General features: G+C 50.9%; 1 protein-coding gene across 6 annotated transcripts in view; it reads right to left on the bottom strand.

Moving 5' to 3' along the window:
- The window catches only part of LOC144932485 (disks large-associated protein 2-like), a 173813-nt gene that overhangs the window by 6512 nt on the left and 150245 nt on the right, over nt 1–17056 (bottom strand). For 3 of the 6 annotated variants that reach the window (XM_078856601.1, XM_078856603.1, XM_078856602.1), the window contains exons 6-12: nt 15180–15422; nt 8747–8999; nt 6192–7339; nt 5417–5511; nt 3913–4706; nt 2254–2345; nt 61–213 (exon numbers count right to left, since the gene is read on the bottom strand). In XM_078856601.1, the coding sequence (XP_078712727.1) occupies nt 61–213; nt 2254–2345; nt 3913–4706; nt 5417–5511; nt 6192–7339; nt 8747–8999; nt 15180–15422 (2778 nt within the window). The remainder of the gene's footprint in view (nt 1–60; nt 214–2253; nt 2346–3912; nt 4707–5416; nt 5512–6191; nt 7340–8746; nt 9000–15179; nt 15423–17056) is intronic. The other 3 variants (XM_078856604.1, XM_078856605.1, XM_078856607.1) reach the window with 3 other exon arrangements.

Genomic DNA, 17056 nt, shown 5'->3' with positions numbered 1-17056 from the left:
CCCCACACCCCCCCTCCCTCAACTACCGTCCCCACGACCAGCGGCGGCACCGGTACTCGCCTTGCGCTCGCCGTTCTCGGCCGCTTTCCAGTCGTTCGCTCGGAGCTGCAGCAGCTCGTCGAACTTGAGGCTGATCTCCTCGATGGAGAGCTGCAGCGTTTCCCAGAAGCGTGCCATCTCCTGCGACGTAGCCCACGCGTCCGCGCCAGGGTCCTGGGGGCAGCCGGGGACACGAAGTGGGAGGCCCCCAGAGGAGGGGGCAGTTGATGCGATTAGATAAACACAGCGGTGGGGAAACCTCCTTCTTGCCAAAGATCGGGGGCACCAGGATGGTGAGATGTTAACTACCTCGCCTGGTATACAGGAGGTGGTGGGTTCGATCCTGACCTATTTATATATAGAAAAACATTACATATATTTGTATTATTATTATTATTATTCTTTTACCAGGTAAGGCCCACTGAGCTACATAGCTCTTTTTCAGAAGCGACCTGACCACAAATGATAGCTCAACAACCACGGGGAGAACATGCAAACTCCAAATTTACAGGCATCAGGGTCGGGATCAAACCCACAATCCCCCCGTAGTCGCATGGATTTTTGAAGGGAACTTAGAAGTAGCTCTGTGAAATCCGCTTCTATGGGCCATTCTTTTAAACGAAGGGTTGCAGTGCTCTGCGAGAGAGTCTAACTGATTTTTCATTTTGCGATGTGACAATGATAGTACAAACAGGATAACATTTTATAAAACATATTTTTGTTGTTTAACAAAAATATCAGTGATTGGCCAATCTGAAGTCACTATAGCCTCTAACCCTAACCTTATAACACTGACCACTAAAAAAAACCATGAAGACAGCTGCAATTCCATCCCCACTGATGATATAAAGGGAGAGATTCCTCAAACTTTTCAGGCTTAGGTTGCGTGAAAGAGCAATCCGCAGCAGCGGCCAGCTCACTTAATTCATCTTAATCCTGACGGCAGCTTTTGTTAACCCATTCACGGTCCCCATTCTCCCCCCCCACTCCGCACACTTGCATCCCAAGCGGCAAACGAGAGTGCGGCAGTGATTTATGGTCACATTGCGGTGGCGTCTCAGTTTATGCTAATCATGCGCCCAGACGATCGGAAACATCCTCACCGCGACCGCCACGGTCGGGACCTTGCGTCCCATTTGCGTTTGGCCCTTATTTTGTCTCCGCCGTTTGATGCGCAATTAGCCGCAATGAAGATAAAAAATATTTGCCCAAGGGGTTTTGAGTCACGCAATCCTCCTCCCGAGGCACGGGCGAGCGAAAGGCCGCCTGCGAAAGCCCTCGCTCGCAACGCAAATAAACTGCGGCACAGCGGAATGAAGGAATAACGCCGAGTGCGTAACAAGCAAATGCCGACGGATGAACGTGCAGCTGTACAATCAGTGGGCGTATAAGATTTCCATCTCCCCCATCACCACCACCACCGCCACCATTGGCCATAGAGACTCCGTGATTATCATCACGGAATCTGGGTTGGGATGCAATTTGAGTAAAAATTGGTTATTTCTTATCATGGGACCTTTTTTCAAGTATCAAAGTATGAAAAATAAGAATAGGTTTTACCCTTTCTGGCAATAAAACAGGAGGTGTTAAGTTGTTCAAACACCAAATAGTTACCTTTTTCAAGGAATCAAGTCTGCATTAACCACACGTACTTGTGGTGAACATGCAAACAAACATGCTCTGATAATGTATGCATTGTCTTTGAAACTGGTGTTGGCCAATCAGTGTTTGGTGTTTGAACATATTATTTCTTGTCTTGCTTTTACCATATTGATTGCGTTGCTTCTCTCTTTTGTATTGCTCCGTCTCATTTGTACGATTTTTTGTTCCACTCCATTAGGCTAAACGTGACAATTGTCACATAATTTGAAAACAATCTGCGTCAAAAACATCATCGTTTCTCGCGAGCGGCATTCTACGCATGTAGCGCGAGTGCAATCATCTATTTTAATCGATGAAGAAGAAGTGACTGAACGGGGTATATACATTGAAACGTTGTGTTGTCGGGTCGACACAATTCTCCCATTCTGGTACCCGATTCGTGCGGCTAAAAAACAGCTGCAGTGACACACGACGAGCGTTTGCCGGCCATTTTCGAAACGGTAGGCCGAGTGAAACGGAGGTCACGAGGTCACGTGCCGCCCGCGTGCTGTGGCCTCCCCCGCCCCTGCTGGTGGGACTGTGTGTGTGCGCGACGTCGCGGCAGCGGCTCACCGTGCACTGGTAACACAGCTCGTGGAACTGCTGGAACTTCTCCGTCATGAGCTCGTGGGCGCTGCCCACGGCGTTGGCGATCTTGCCGAGCACTGCCGGAGGGGCAAGGAGCCGGAGTTAAAACAACGACCACGTCCCTTCATCGGTGTCATCAGAATCTTTTTTTAGACCGGAGGAATCTGATAAGCGTGAAGCTCTGCTTCACACCACATGTCCAGTATGGGTGGGCCGGCATCATCATCCTCAGCCGTGCTCTATCCACGGCTGGATGCAGCCTACTCACACACACCAACACGTCACTCGCAGGAGGAGGTCTGTTGTTGACTACCCGACAAAGTTATTGAATTTTTTTAGCTCTTGAGATGCGATGGGCTGGCTCAATGCCTGATTTGCGAGTCCAGCATCCAGCCAGGTAAACAATAGCGTGGCAATGATAATTCCATGTTTTGCTTCAATAGAGGACTAATGAATGAGTCCCCTCTATTGAAGCCTCGTCATCGTGTCCATGTGCAATCACGTCAAAGTGTTTTTGTGCCACTCATTTCACTTTCATTGAAAGCGACACAGGTGCTCTTTGTTGCTAAAGTGGAATAATGACGACTGCCACCCCACCGTGCAACACAACTACAGGCAGCACCACCACAACCACTGCCACCATCAGAACCACAGCACCACCACAACCACTGCCACCATCAGAACCATAGCACCACCACAACCACTGCCACCATCGCAGCCACAGCACCACCACAACCACTGCCAACATCATAACCACAGCACGGCCACAATCACTGCTACCATCACAACCACAGCACCACCACCACCAACCACCACAGACAGACAGCACCACTCCTAAACTCATGTCTTTACAACTTCTTCTTGTGTTTAGTTTGTTGTCAATTCCCCGCACCTCCAATGAGCACGGTTGGCTATGTACGGTGCGAATGAAGTTCAACAAACAAACATCCTTACCACCTAAACCATACTAATTTGAGGCCGAGTCGACTTAGGGGAGGTCCAGGACCGGTTCAGATAACCGTCACTGGCGTTGGCTGTGGAGCGGAAATTGAACTCGGGTCGTCGAGTTCGTAATTCAGCGTTTAACCACTGTGCCACTGCTCCCCACCTCCGCCACCAGAACCAGGACTGCCACCTTCCACCACCACAAGGACATGAGGTATCGTACCTCGGTTAAAACTGTTTTGTGTGAGCAAATGCCTCCATCCACAGGAGTCTTCTAATTGACTACATTTAGTGATCCCCGCAGGACCACGGGCATGAGCAGAGTAGGCTTATTCAGGCGGGCTCCAAGTGTCCATCCCTGCCACCCGATTTGCCATACCCACAATCCCTCATTACTCACTAGCAGAGCAAGACTTAAGGGTAGAAGTAGTATTCATTCAAGAATTACACCTCCAAAACAGCTTGGAGAGAGAAAGAGAGGTGAGGGGTGGGGGGGAGATGGAAAAGTCTGACAGAACAAAACACAGTCCAAGGGAAAGTTCGACGGACGCACTGAACGGCTGACCCGGGCCTGTCATGTGGAGCCCTAAATATGTGGCAAAAAAATGTGTCACGGAGATGGACGGGTGACATTCTTGTGGGCAAAAACACCACGAACACCACCAGCACCAGCAGCAGCAGCACGAGCACTCCACCAACCTTCCTGCGGGAGCTCATTCTCGCGGGCTTCTCGCTCCATCTGGTGGCACCACCCCTCCATGCGCTCCCGCTCCGCGCGCAGCAACCGAGCAAACCACGGCCCGTCGTGCCGGGACAGATGGTGCGGGGGGGGCGGCACCGGCGGCGGCGGCGGTGGCGGCGGCGGCGGCGGAGGCGGTGGCGGAGGCGGTGGCGGAGGCGGTGGCAGCATGAAGGGCAGCGGCACGGGCGATGGCCCCATCGCGTCGTTGGGCATCCACGGCTCGGGGGGCGGTAGCCCCGCCGGGTCAAAATCTGCCAGGCTGTCGTCCAGCTCCACCTCCGCCTGCCGCTGGATCTGCGCGAAGCGGGGGCTGCCGCCGTGGTAGTGGTGGTGGTGGTTCGGTCGCGCCGGCTCAGGCCCGGCGGGGGCCACGCTCGGGGGGGGCGGCCCAGGCGAGCCGTGGGCCGCGGTGCCGGCGGTGGCGTAGCCACGCGTCACGTGCGGGTGCGCGGCGACGGCGGCCGCCGCCGCCACCGCGGCTTCGGCGGCCGCGGCCACGGCGGCGGCGGCGGCGGCGGAAGCCGAGGCGGATGCGGAGGCGGCGAGGGCGTCGGAGTCGGAGCTCCGGCGTGGGGGAGGGGGAGGGGGGGGCGGCTTGAGGCCGCGGTAAGAGTGGACGCGGTCCAGGCCGCCGGTTGCCGGCGCCGGCGTGTCACCCTCGTACAGGTTCGCCTGCACGCTCGCCGAGATGCTGTTGGAGCGCGCGAAGCGGTGGTGGGACCTGGGGGCGGAGAGGGGATGCCGGCTCAGCCTGCGAGGTGGCCAGGAGGTGGAAGTACATGTTGCATGTGAACACGTTGCGGTTGTTTAATTGTATTTGACCGGGTAAGAAGGCCCCCTGGGCTATACAGCTCTTTTTGAGAAGGGACCTGACCACAAATGATAGCTCAACGAAGTGGCTTATCACGTGGAAATGTATAACGTGTGTTGATTCTAAATGTGGAGGGAAAAACAGGAGGAGCCAGAGAAAATTCCACGCGATCACGGAGAGAACATGCAAACTCCAAATATGTAGACGTCAGGGTCAGGATCGAACCCACGACCTCCTGTTAATCAGGCGAGGTAGTTAACATCTCGCCAACGTTTAATATCAAGGCAGCAATGCCGACCGAACTCTTTGGGAGAATTTTCTCACGACTCCTAAGCCTCTGCAATGCATTGTTTTAGTTTGGCTGTTAGGCCAAGTGGGCTCGTGAACCCGTCCGTGTGGAATTGGCCAAACATCCCAATACAGGAACCTTCTGAAAAGGTGTCTTTGGACCCAGTGAGTATTTCTTGGATAAACATAGGACATTATAATAATTATGATACTTTTTTTAAAATCCCTTCAAATCATCTCGATGTTGCATGTCGCCTTCAAGCGGCACATCTCTTTGAGACGTGGCCGCGTTAGGACGATTCATGAATTCCAATCGTTTCACGAGAGTCAGGTTCCTATACGCTCCGAGCCGGAATGTTCACCTCTTCTCATCCTCCACCTGGATGCCGATGGATTGGAAGCGGCTGACCTTCTTCACCTCGACCGACGAGTCGGAGGACTTTGCCGGGCTGTCCACCTGAGGCACAACAATGAAGTCAACAGCCTAACGAATTGGTGCCGCTCATCGCAGGCAATCACGGACGCACAACAAGCCTGAGCCACAATCACCGCGTCGCCCAGGAAAACATCCGGCACCGCACCTTCGATTAACACGGTTGGCGTTCAACATACAGACATATAACAGGCACGGAACGATGTACGGGTTCATCATGCATCCAAACATGGCCGTGATAGCACATTACAATTGCTACAAGTTGTACGTTCATGGGTTCGCGTGACCCCTGCAGCCACTAAATGTGCTACATTGACCGCAATGTTGACAGCAACAGCAAAAAAAGTTTTCTTGTGAATCAAAGTGATGCCAAACTGTGACGATGACTTGAATCACGAGGCGGGGGCGAATTATTACAGGCCCCGTAGCAAACGGTGGAAATCCCCCACATTTTTATGACGGGGGACAGTTTTCAAATTTACACACTTCACCAACCCCGAGAGATATGTGGTGCGCCGAGTCGTGTCCAAACAGAAATTTGAATGTGCGCCTTTCTGCGTGTGAAACAGGTGCCCCGATCGCAGCGCTTGCGGGGCCGCTCGGCCCGACTGCCTCGCATTTGTCCCCAACGTCCACGCCACGGAAGCAAGGCCGGAGTGGGGGCCGCGTTGTGGCCGCTGCCGGCGTGGGCGGCCGTCTCTCACCTGAATGCCGATGGATGAGCGCCGCTCGTCAACCTCCGCAACAGACACGTCCGCCAGCGCCAGCGCTGCCCTCTCCACCGGCAGCTCCGCCGTGGGGCCCCGCTCCGCCGCGGCGCCTCGCTCCGCCGTGGGGCCTCGCTCCGCCGTGGGGCCCCGCTCCGCCGTGGGGCCCCGTTCCGCCGTGGGGCCCCGCTCCGCCGTGGGGCCCCGCTCCGCCGTGGGGCTCTGTTGCCGACGCTGCGCTGGGCGCTGCAAGGGCCACCGGCATTCATCCTCCATCTCCTTGCTCTCCCTCTCCCTCTCCTGCTCCCTCTCCTGCTCCCGTTCCCTCTCTCGCTCTCGTTCCCTCTCCCTCTCTTCCTCTTTCTCCCGCTCCCGTTTCCGCTCCCTCTCTGTCTGTGCAACCCTCTCCCTCTCCTCCTGCTCCTCCTCGTCATCCTCATCCTCGTCGTCGTCATCATCATCATCATCATCCTCTTCCTCCTCTTCCTTCCTCTTGACCTCTATTTCCTCTTCATCTTCCTCCTCTGACTCCGAGTCGTCCTCTTCTTCCTCTGCCTCCTCCTCCTCTTCCTCCTCTTCTTCTTCCTCCTCGTCTTCCTCCTCCACCGTGGGGCTCTGCTCCACCAGGGGTCCGGGCCCGTGTATCTGAGCGGCCGCCGCGTCCATGGCGGCCGTGAGGGCCTTGGCGCTGTCGAGGCTCTCCGAGGAGTTGCTGAGCCCCTCCGTGTCCTGGTTGAAGGACGAGTTGGTGGTCTGCGAGCTCAGATCGCCGGCCCGGTGCAGCTGCCGAGGCTGCGTCTGCGTCTGGGCCTGCATCTGAGCCTGCGGCTGGCTCTGCGTCGGCGTCTGAGTCTGGGGCAGCGGCTGTCCTTGTTGGTGCTGTCCGTGCACAGCGTGGTGGTGATGGTGCTGCTGTTGCTGCTGCTGGTGTTGGTGCTGCTGCTGCTGTTGTTGCTGATGGTGGTGGTGGTGGTGGTGCGGTTGGTGGTGGTGGTGGTGGTGATGGTGGTGGGCGTGCGGTCTGCTCTCCATGTACGCGTCTTGTGCCGACTCGGTGCTGCTCTGCGCCGTGACGGAGATGAACGGCTTCGAAGTGGTGCGAGGAGGCACGGGCGGCGGGGTCTTCTTGTACGTGGTGATGGTGACTGCGGAGGGCGGTGGGCAGGCAGGGTCGCTGTCATCGTCATTGTTATCGCAATCATGGTCAACATCATCATTAAAATTAATTTTCTATTGTATCACCATTATGACACAACCGTCGTCATGATCATCATCATCTTCATGATACAAACCTCGACCACCATGATCATCACAACCACCTCTAGTATGATCGCCATCATCATCACCACCACAATCACCTCCAACACCACCGTCGTCACAACCAATTCGATCAGAATCAAAACCATCACCACCACCATTGTCATCATCATCATCATCAACGCAATCACTTCCATCATCAATAACACCACCACCTTAATCATGATCATCACCAGCATAACCACTACCACAACTGTCTTTGTATTCGGATCATATGATTGTAAGCATGTACGCCATCAGATCGTGACTGGAAGAAAAACTAAAATGAAATAACTTTATGGGTACTGAGGCTCCCACGAAGCCATGCGGGAGGATGTTGAGTAACAGTTTGGCGCCGGCGATCGTAGAATGCGGGCATGTCGCTACAGTTCTCTGCGGTGAGTACGATGTCTTTAAAAACAACGGCTATATGCCTCTCTAAACAAGGTCCGATATGCCTCTCTAAATAAAATTAATGCATCGCGATCGTTGTCTCTCTCTGCTGCAACGCGAGCCCTCCTCCCTTGCTATTTCTTCGGCGGCTTTAAGCGAACCAAGCGGAAGCCCCAATGCAGAATCCTCGCATGGCTTTTAGAAACGGACGGAGCAGTGCCATCGTTCAGCATGGGGCGATCATAACGACGTGCATCGCGATCCACCGATTAGAACGGACGGACTCTTATGCCGCCTGCCATACGTGCGGCCGTGGCTACGGGGAGAATGGTGGCACGTGGCACTTGATTTCTCACTGAATAAATTCTGGATCACTAGAGTATCCACGGCAATAGGGAGAGGTTTACTGGGCGTGGTGCAGAAATATTTTTCCAGTTTGCTGGACACTCCCTACCCCATACCTCCCCCCCCCGCCCGCCCTCCTCCCAAGTCCGGCAGAGCATTTGGAGTCTCCTATCCATCGATCTGGACCGCTCTGTCACATGACCTTCGACCCCATCCCATCTCACGAAACGGTTCCAAACACACTTTTTTTTGTTTTTTGTTAAACCATCGTTGTTGTAGCCTTGGGGGGGGGGGGGCAAAGCAAAAGTCAGCGGCGCCTCTCCACTCGATCATCGCCACAGCCTCCGACATCGTCTGTGAGACACGGCGCTGAACAAACGAATGTCATTATTATCATCATCATCATCGCTCAAAATTATCCCCTGCAACCCTTAGCCAGGAAGAAAGAGGACGCCGTCGGTGTCTGAGCAGAGCCGGGAGGGGGGGGGGGAGGCGAGATCGCGCGCCGGAACCCCCACCGGTCTTGATGGTGCTGATCGTGGCGGTGGCGGGGGGCGGCAGCGGCGGCGGTGGCGAGGTGGACTGCAGCGAGGAGGCGGCGTCGTCGTCCTCGTCGCGCACGTACCCCGCCTGGATGGCGCGCAGGTAGCTGTGCGAGCGCGTGCGGAAGCAGCCGGGCAGGTCGAGCGCCTCCACCGCCTGCGCCTCCACCTCGCTGAACACCGACTCGCACACCGTCTCAAACTGCCCGTTCACCTCCACCTCGCTCAGCTGGGGGTTGACGGGCGCCCGCGGCGTGCGGGCGAGCGAGTGGGCGAGCGGGTCGGTTGGGCGAGCAAGGGGTGGACGAGTGGAGGCGACGAGTGTGCGGGGATGCGGAGACGCAGAGACAGACGGACGCAGAGAGGGACACGTGCAGCACCACGCATGCGAACGTACAGGAGCACAGAGACGCAGGAGCACAGACAGAGACACGCAGGCAGAGATGCATATGCAGAGACACACACAGATGTACAGAGACACCGGCGCACAGAGAGAGACACGCAGGCAGAGACACACGCAGACACAAACACAGATGTACAGAGACACTGGTGCACAGAGAGAGACACGCAGGCAGAGACACACGCAGACTCAAACACAGATGTACAGAGACACAGGCGCACAGAGAGAGACACGCAGGCAGAGACACACGCAGACACAAACACAGATGTACAGAGACACTGGTGCACAGAGAGAGACACGCAGGCAGAGAAACACGCAGACACAAACACAGATGTACAGAGACACCGGTGCACAGAGAGAGACACGCAGGCATAGATGCACATACAGAGACACACACACACAGATTTACAGAGACACACAATGAAACATGCACACAGACCATATGCACAGCCACACACGGGCACAAACACAAATGCACACATTAACACAGACACAGTAATACACATGCAGAAAAGCGGACATGCGCATACGCAAGCATGCAGACAGACGCACACACACACATGGAAACAGAGAGGCAATTGGAGACACAATCATGCATATACACACATAGTACACACACGCACACCAAAACATGCAGATTCAAACACACAAGGAACATACATACAAACACACACAAAGACACACACAGGAACATATGTGTTATTGGATGGCCAGATGTTCTGATTTAATCAGAGTGGTTCTGCATTAAACACAGAGATTTTCTGATATAAAAATAATGTAATAATACCACTGTTTTAAAAAATCAGGTCACCCTAATATGCATATAGATGGACAATGTTTCGAATACACTCACACTTTACATATTTTGCAATACCACGCACGCTGCCTGCTCATACCACTCAGCTGGTGCAAGGATCACTGAAACATGTACAGAGAAAGAAACCACACAAAGATTCCCCGCATAGCCATGCAGACTTAGGGTAAGCATTGTTAGCGAGCCACGCTCGGCTGCCTTTGTCTCCCCAGCGCTGACATTTACGCATTGCAAAACAATAAGGCTGAGCTGACCTAGGAAATGGCCAGCGGTGGGTCGAATATCAATCACCAGTGATGTCAAGCTGTGGCCAGGAATTGAACTTGTCATAATGCAATGTAGTGTGCTAATCACTGCGCCACCGCTACCCGCTCGAGCACGCACACACACACACACACGCGTGTGCACAGAGACACGTGTAAATATACGCACGCACAAAAACACGTGCACTTGCGTACCCTCAAACACACACAAAAAATCTACACACACGCGTACACACGTGCACATGCGCACGCACGCAACGCATGTACACGTACACCTGCGCCCTCGCATACAAGCACAAGTGCGAATTAACATTAGCTCCCCATGTTACATTTACAGACGAACGTCGGGACAAGTGCATAGAAAGACACGCGCACACACACTCAGCCAGGACAATGACGCACACATTTTCCACAAACACACCCACGAACGCGGCGCCAAATATTTTGGGGGGGAAACTGGTAAACATGCAACCGGTCTCTTGGTTCTTTTCAAGAATAAAATGAGCTGGAAATTGTACACTCAAAGCGATCAGGTTTTTAGATATGGATGTGGCACTATGGCAGCAGCTGTCTCCTGATTTGACCGTTTCGGGTGATACATATTCATGGATATTTGGACATAATCTCCTCCAAATACTGCATCCATATTCACGGCTATTTGGAGGAAAATATCCTCAACTGTTGATTTAGCAAGCTGTTGACACAGTTAAAAATCGTATTCGAACCTCTATGATGGAGTCAACGTGTGGCTTTAGCAGTAAAACGACGGGTCGGTTCTTATTCGAGGGCTGAAACACATTGTCTACATTTTGAATTTGGGAGTCAATTAATCAGATTTCTGCCCAATTCCTACGGGGCGTTCTTCGCTTCTCATTACCGTGCTTGGTTCGCCATTCATTTAATTGCATACCATAAATTTGATTTTAAAAAAAAGTGTGTTCATGGAAGAATAATTTATGCTGAAAGACCTGAAAAGACCGACACACCACCACGTTTCCTGTCCATGGTGTTCAAACCAAAGTGCAAATGGCTTTTATAAGCGATATTTGGCAGCATCCTATGTGAAAAAGACTTTTTGCCTGCATGATTATATATGTTTTATGTATTCATGAGCCCCAAATGCTGTTTTTTTTTAAACGGGAGCCCCTTGCAATACCATTAAACACGTTACGAGGCTCTGCTATTAAAGGTGTCAAATTCAATGAATACCAAGGTGTTGATTCTCATTTAAATGTATCAAACGTGGACACCGTACACAACCTCATAAATAAAGCACCAAGGTTGTTGGGCTCTTCTATGTAAATAACGTTTCTCGTTAACCACCCACTGCCAACGTGTTGCTTCTTCCTGCTTGCCTATTATTATCGTGACATAGTTTATGAATTAGAGATGTTAACTACCTCGCCTGGTATACAGGAGGTGGGTGGGTTCCATCCTGACCCAGACGCCTGTATATTTGGAGTTTGCATGTTCTCCCTGTGGAAGCATGGATTTTTCTCCGGGTCCTCATGTTTTCCCCTCCACATTGAGAGTATTTGGCTGCTATAAATGTCCATACGATAAGTCACTTCAGTGAGCTATAATTTATGGCCAGGTTGCTTCTGAAAAATAAATATATAGCTCAGTGGGCCTTCGGTGGTAAAATAAATAAAAAAAATTGTAGTTTAGTAACAAAAAAACGGATTCTTGTAGATTATTATAGACGTCCACAGCTTTACTCTTTGGTTCTTTCGGTAAAGTCACGTGGGTATAAAAAATGAATAATAAATCACGACGTTTCGATCGCAACACAAGCAATCATCATCAGGCAGAAAGACACAGCAGCAGAACTGCTGAACTTGCAGAAAGAATGACGATTGCTTGTGTTGCGATCGAAACGTCGTGATTTATTTTTTCTACCTACGTGACTTTACCGAAAGAACCAAAGAGTATGGATTCGTGCAGTCACGAAAACTTCAAGTAAAGATTGAACCGTTCACAGCTTTGTTTATTATTCACATTAGCAATTCCTGCAGGACCTCGAAATGGCGTGCAGGTAAGGTTGCGTTCAGGTAGGCACGCTTCATTTCCCGTGTTCCCCTACCCACAGCGCCACACTTACGAGCAGAGAACGTTGTGAACTGAATAACAAGATGAGCTGCCTCCCACTGTCAATACAGAGAGACACGCACTGGATTAAGCTGATCTTTATGCAGTTAAGAAATTACCACCACGCTTATCTGGTTTATTAAATCCACGCGATATTCTTTGCAATGCAAGACGTAGGGAATGGAACGGCGCCCGAGATGACACCTGCCGATGAGATGGAGGAATGAAATCAGCTCATGTGCAAGGTGGATTATTACATCGAGAGAGCGCAATTGCCGGGGTGGGTGGGGGGGAGGGCCTTTGTCAAGTAGTGGATTGGCCATGGCTGATGACGATGATGATTTGAGATGTGCCTCGAAATTCTATGTTCCAAAAGAAAATACTAAGTTTGAAAACTGTACTTTCTAACACGATGCTACTTGTACATTTAACAATATCTCATCTCTCTTGTGTTAAAAAAAACCATTCACTCCCAGTGGGTAATTAATGAGAAACTGACTCATTGCTTAGTCAGGGTGATTATAAGTGCTTATGAATTATGCCTCATATGTCATCTTGAAATGCATCTCACTGATATTTTAAGTTACATATTTTGCAAACTTAATAGAGAGTATTCTTTGGATCTTTTGGTAAAGTCACGTAGATAGGTTCAAAGAAAATTTAAAAAAATTACGACGTTTCCATCGCAACACAAGCGGTCGTCATCAGGAAAAGGGGGTTAGCTTCTAAAGGCAAACTGTTTATAAAGGTTTAAAATGGACGTCGCTCAAATGTCAGCAGCATGGGTGGAGCAGCTAATGTTAATGTAGGTGATGGGCAGTGACCGCGATTGGCGGTGGGTTTCCACCAATTAAAGTGCTGCCAGGTAAAAATTAGGATGTTAATGTAAGATTGGTGAGCGGCCTCCACGGCGAGCGCGCTGAGGTGGCTATGTTGATGTGAGAGATTAGCATGTTAATGTAAGGTCGCAGAGCCACCGCCACGTCGAGGTACGGCGCGCGAAGATGGCTGTGTTGGTGTGAGAAATTTAACCTGTTAATGTGAAATTGGAGAGCCAAAAATAACAACTAACATTGGAAGGTGGCAGAATGGGAACATCACAGCCAGTTATGACTTAAACTGGTTGACAACGTCCTTTCAATGATTGCTAAGTTTGTACCCATCTTCTCGGTTGAAATTGTGTCTGTGTCTGTATATATGGATGGCTTCATGAACAAATTTTCATTGATAGCCAGTGGGTTTGCAAAGTACCTTCGTCTTAGAGAAATACATTTTGAGTGAGCCCACCGCATTAAAACAATGATCAGCCACGGCCGAGGTAAGGGTCCTACCGTGTTTAAAATCTGCCTTATGTTCACGAACACAGTCCGAGACATGTCGCTTAGTTTCCCCAATGTAACAACTGCTGCAGGCACAGCTTAGTTTGTAGGTGCCGGGGTATTGCATGTCAGGGATCACATCCTTCACAGATGGGATCAGATCAGAAATTTTATGTACTGTGTTAAATCGGACCTGGATCTTGTGTTTGCTCATGATTTTGGAAATATTTTTAGTGACCCCTGCTATGTATGGCAAGGTGATGGTTTTGATTGGGTCCTCAGATGGTTCTTTCCCAATGGTTGGGGTGATAGCTTTCCGGATTGTGTAGTCTGAATATCCATTCATCTTGAGAGCTTGGTGTACGTGTCCCAGTTCACTGGCTAGGTGATGATGGTCGGAAATACATCGAGCTCTATGGTGTAGAGTTTTGATGAGGGAATTCTTCTGGGATGGATGGTGGTGGGAGTCAGGTTTTAGGTAGCCACCCATCCAGATGCTACTTTTTACTTGGCAGCCCTTTAATTGGTGGAAACCCACCGCCAATCGCGGTCGCTACCCATCACTTACATTAACATTAGCTGCCCCACCCATGCTGTTGATATTTGGGCTACGCCCATTTTGAACCTTTATAAACAATTTGCCTTTAGAAGCTAACCCCCTTTTCCTGATGACGACCACTTGTGTTGCAATCAAAACGTCGTAGTTTTTTGTTATTTTCTTTGAACCTATATATGTGACTTTACCAAAAGAGCCAAAGAATATGAATTCCTGCAGTCACAAAAGCTTTAAGTCAAGATTTATACAGAGTGATGATTTTTATATCGCTCAACATCACACTTCACCTGTGTATGATGATGCTGCTTTGACCTTTTATCACGCATCTATCACACTGATTGTATCACCCAGGTCTCCCTGGCATTAAACACTCGCCTTTATTTTCAATACGGTTTTGCGACGACTGCTTTACGACACAAATACACACACATTTACAAAACGCGCACATGAGCATACACACTCTTACAGAGAGACTGATGAGGAATACAGGCTGGTGTGCCCTATATCACACAGATGTACACCCACCCACTCCCTACCTACATTCTCCCACTGACACTCACTCACCCACACACTTACTTACACACTCTCGCAATTCCTTATCGATATATCCACACGTGGTGAAATGGCTAAAGAACCTGGGCATACATTTATAAGATTTGTTGTCGTCCAAAAGATCAGTTGCGTACGAAATAAGAATAATAACGCACTCACGCATTCACTCTAGCACACAAAGACAACAACAACCGCCATTCACCACTAAGTGGCGGTGACGTCACCACGGCGCTTGTGCCAGGCTATGTGCACGTTGAGGCCACGTGAAGTGTCGAACGCCCGCTGGCAGGAGGTCACGGGGCAGACCCAGGTGCCACGGGTCGACTGACTGAAATGACTGACCAATGCACCACCTGTGCCCCCTACCGGGGGCACAGACACACACATACTGTCATGCACAGACGCACTCACACACACCAGAGGCGGGTCTGGGCGGTTGCGCTGGCCGGGGAAAGCGGCTCGCAACACGCGCTGCGCCCCGCGACTAAGCGCCTCGCCCGAGCGCTGCTCCGTAACGACGGCCCGCGCGGCGGCGGGGGGCGGCGGTGGCGGCGGCGGCTGAGCGGCCGGTCTGCGTGCCGGGGGTGCCTCGGGGGGCCCCCCACCTTGGGGGCCACCGCAGCTTACAGGCGGTTCTCTCTCCAGTGGCGCGGACCACCGCTGACATGGGAACACACGTCAGTACAGGGGGGCGCGCCCGCAGTGGTGCCAGGTCAGAGGTCCCCCCCCCCCCCCACCGTATACCCCCCCTCCTCCATCCCACTCCAGATCTTTAGTGCAGTCACATTGATGATAATCCACAGCCCTTTGTAAATCCACTGCTGGTTGATGTTTTCCACACACTGCGTTTAGGGCATTTGGCCACTTCTTTGAGCTATCGTTTGTGGCCAGGTCTCTTCTGAAAAAGAACTATGTAGCTCAATGGGCCTTACCTAGTAAAATTAAACGTAGTTTCTAGTTGTTGTTTTTAATAGCTTCGTGACGTTATTTATTAATGACCACCGACTCGAATTCACATGCGTTTCGGTCCTTGAAACATTGATTACAAAAAATACCGAATTCGAAAATAATTGCTGTGCTTGTTATTTTGGTTGCCGACCCCTGGTTACGGGGGTTGTTTGAACTGTGAAGGAGGGAGGCTCCAGACGGGTCCAGATATCACTCGCCGCTGATGTTAGCCATCGCAGGGAATCGAACTTACGTTGTCGGGTTTGTAATACGGTGCACTGACCGCTGCGCCACCATTCCACCACTTGGTGCATTCACATAGCGGAATTTTATACACCGTGATGAGTATGTTGGTTGGAAATGTTTCGTGATAAAATCTGGGTGGAAAATATTCCACATGGTGGGAGATAGGAGAGCTGTAGCAGTTGCTCCACCTTAGAGTTAGGATTGTTTCAATGAGCCGGCTTTCAGTCGCATTACGCCATTGCGGTTTCAAGGGAAAAATTTGCATCGTGAATGGGGCAATTACTTGTGCAGCTGCGTCCTTTAATTTTTAATTGTCTTCAAAGGATAAAACACAACATAATTCAGTTTAATGATCTCATGTTCAATTGCACAAGGGCGCCAAATGTCTTTTGATCGTGGAGATCTGACTGCAGCATATTCCGGAACGGACATTGCACAAAGTATCAGTATCGTCAGGAGCGGTGGGGCAGTGGTTTTGCACACTCGGCCTCCGCGGGTTCGTTTCCCGGCCACAGTTTACATCAGTGGCGAGCGGCACGTGGTCCAGTCCTGGGTGCGCCCCTTCCTTTCAACCCACATTGACCAGCGTAGTGAGGAGTGGCTAAACAAACCCCCATGACTTACGTTGTGTGGGTGGGTTGCCTTCGTACATTCGTGGATTGACAAATTTGGGCTGTGAATATATAATCGGAGGACCACTTACGTTTTGCCGAAAAGGGCATTTACATAGATTGCGAAATCATTAAAAATTTATCTTGAAAACTGAAAAACCACCATGGACTAATAATGTCTCATATGATTGGCACCTTTGCAATAAAAGTAGCACTCTAGATAGACTAGAACATAGTTAATTGGTCCATTTCCACTGATCAGTGAAAGCAGTGAAGATTTGGAATGGTATGATTAATAAGAAGAAAAAAAATAAGATACAGGATCGGGCGCGTTTTGTTTTACAAGTACCGGTCTAGAGGTTTTTATTGCCTCTGATCTGGCAACACCGGAGCAAGGACACAGGACACCCGAACCTAAGACCATATTAACCATACGTGCCAAATTTACCGATTTTAACAGTAGGCCACCAGTTTTTTAAACCCCTTTTA

The sequence above is a fragment of the Lampetra fluviatilis genome, chromosome 5 (assembly GCF_964198595.1).
Source record: "Lampetra fluviatilis chromosome 5, kcLamFluv1.1, whole genome shotgun sequence".
NCBI classification, from domain to species: Eukaryota; Metazoa; Chordata; class Hyperoartia; order Petromyzontiformes; family Petromyzontidae; genus Lampetra; species Lampetra fluviatilis.
This window is presented reverse-complemented; position numbering and strand designations above follow the sequence as displayed.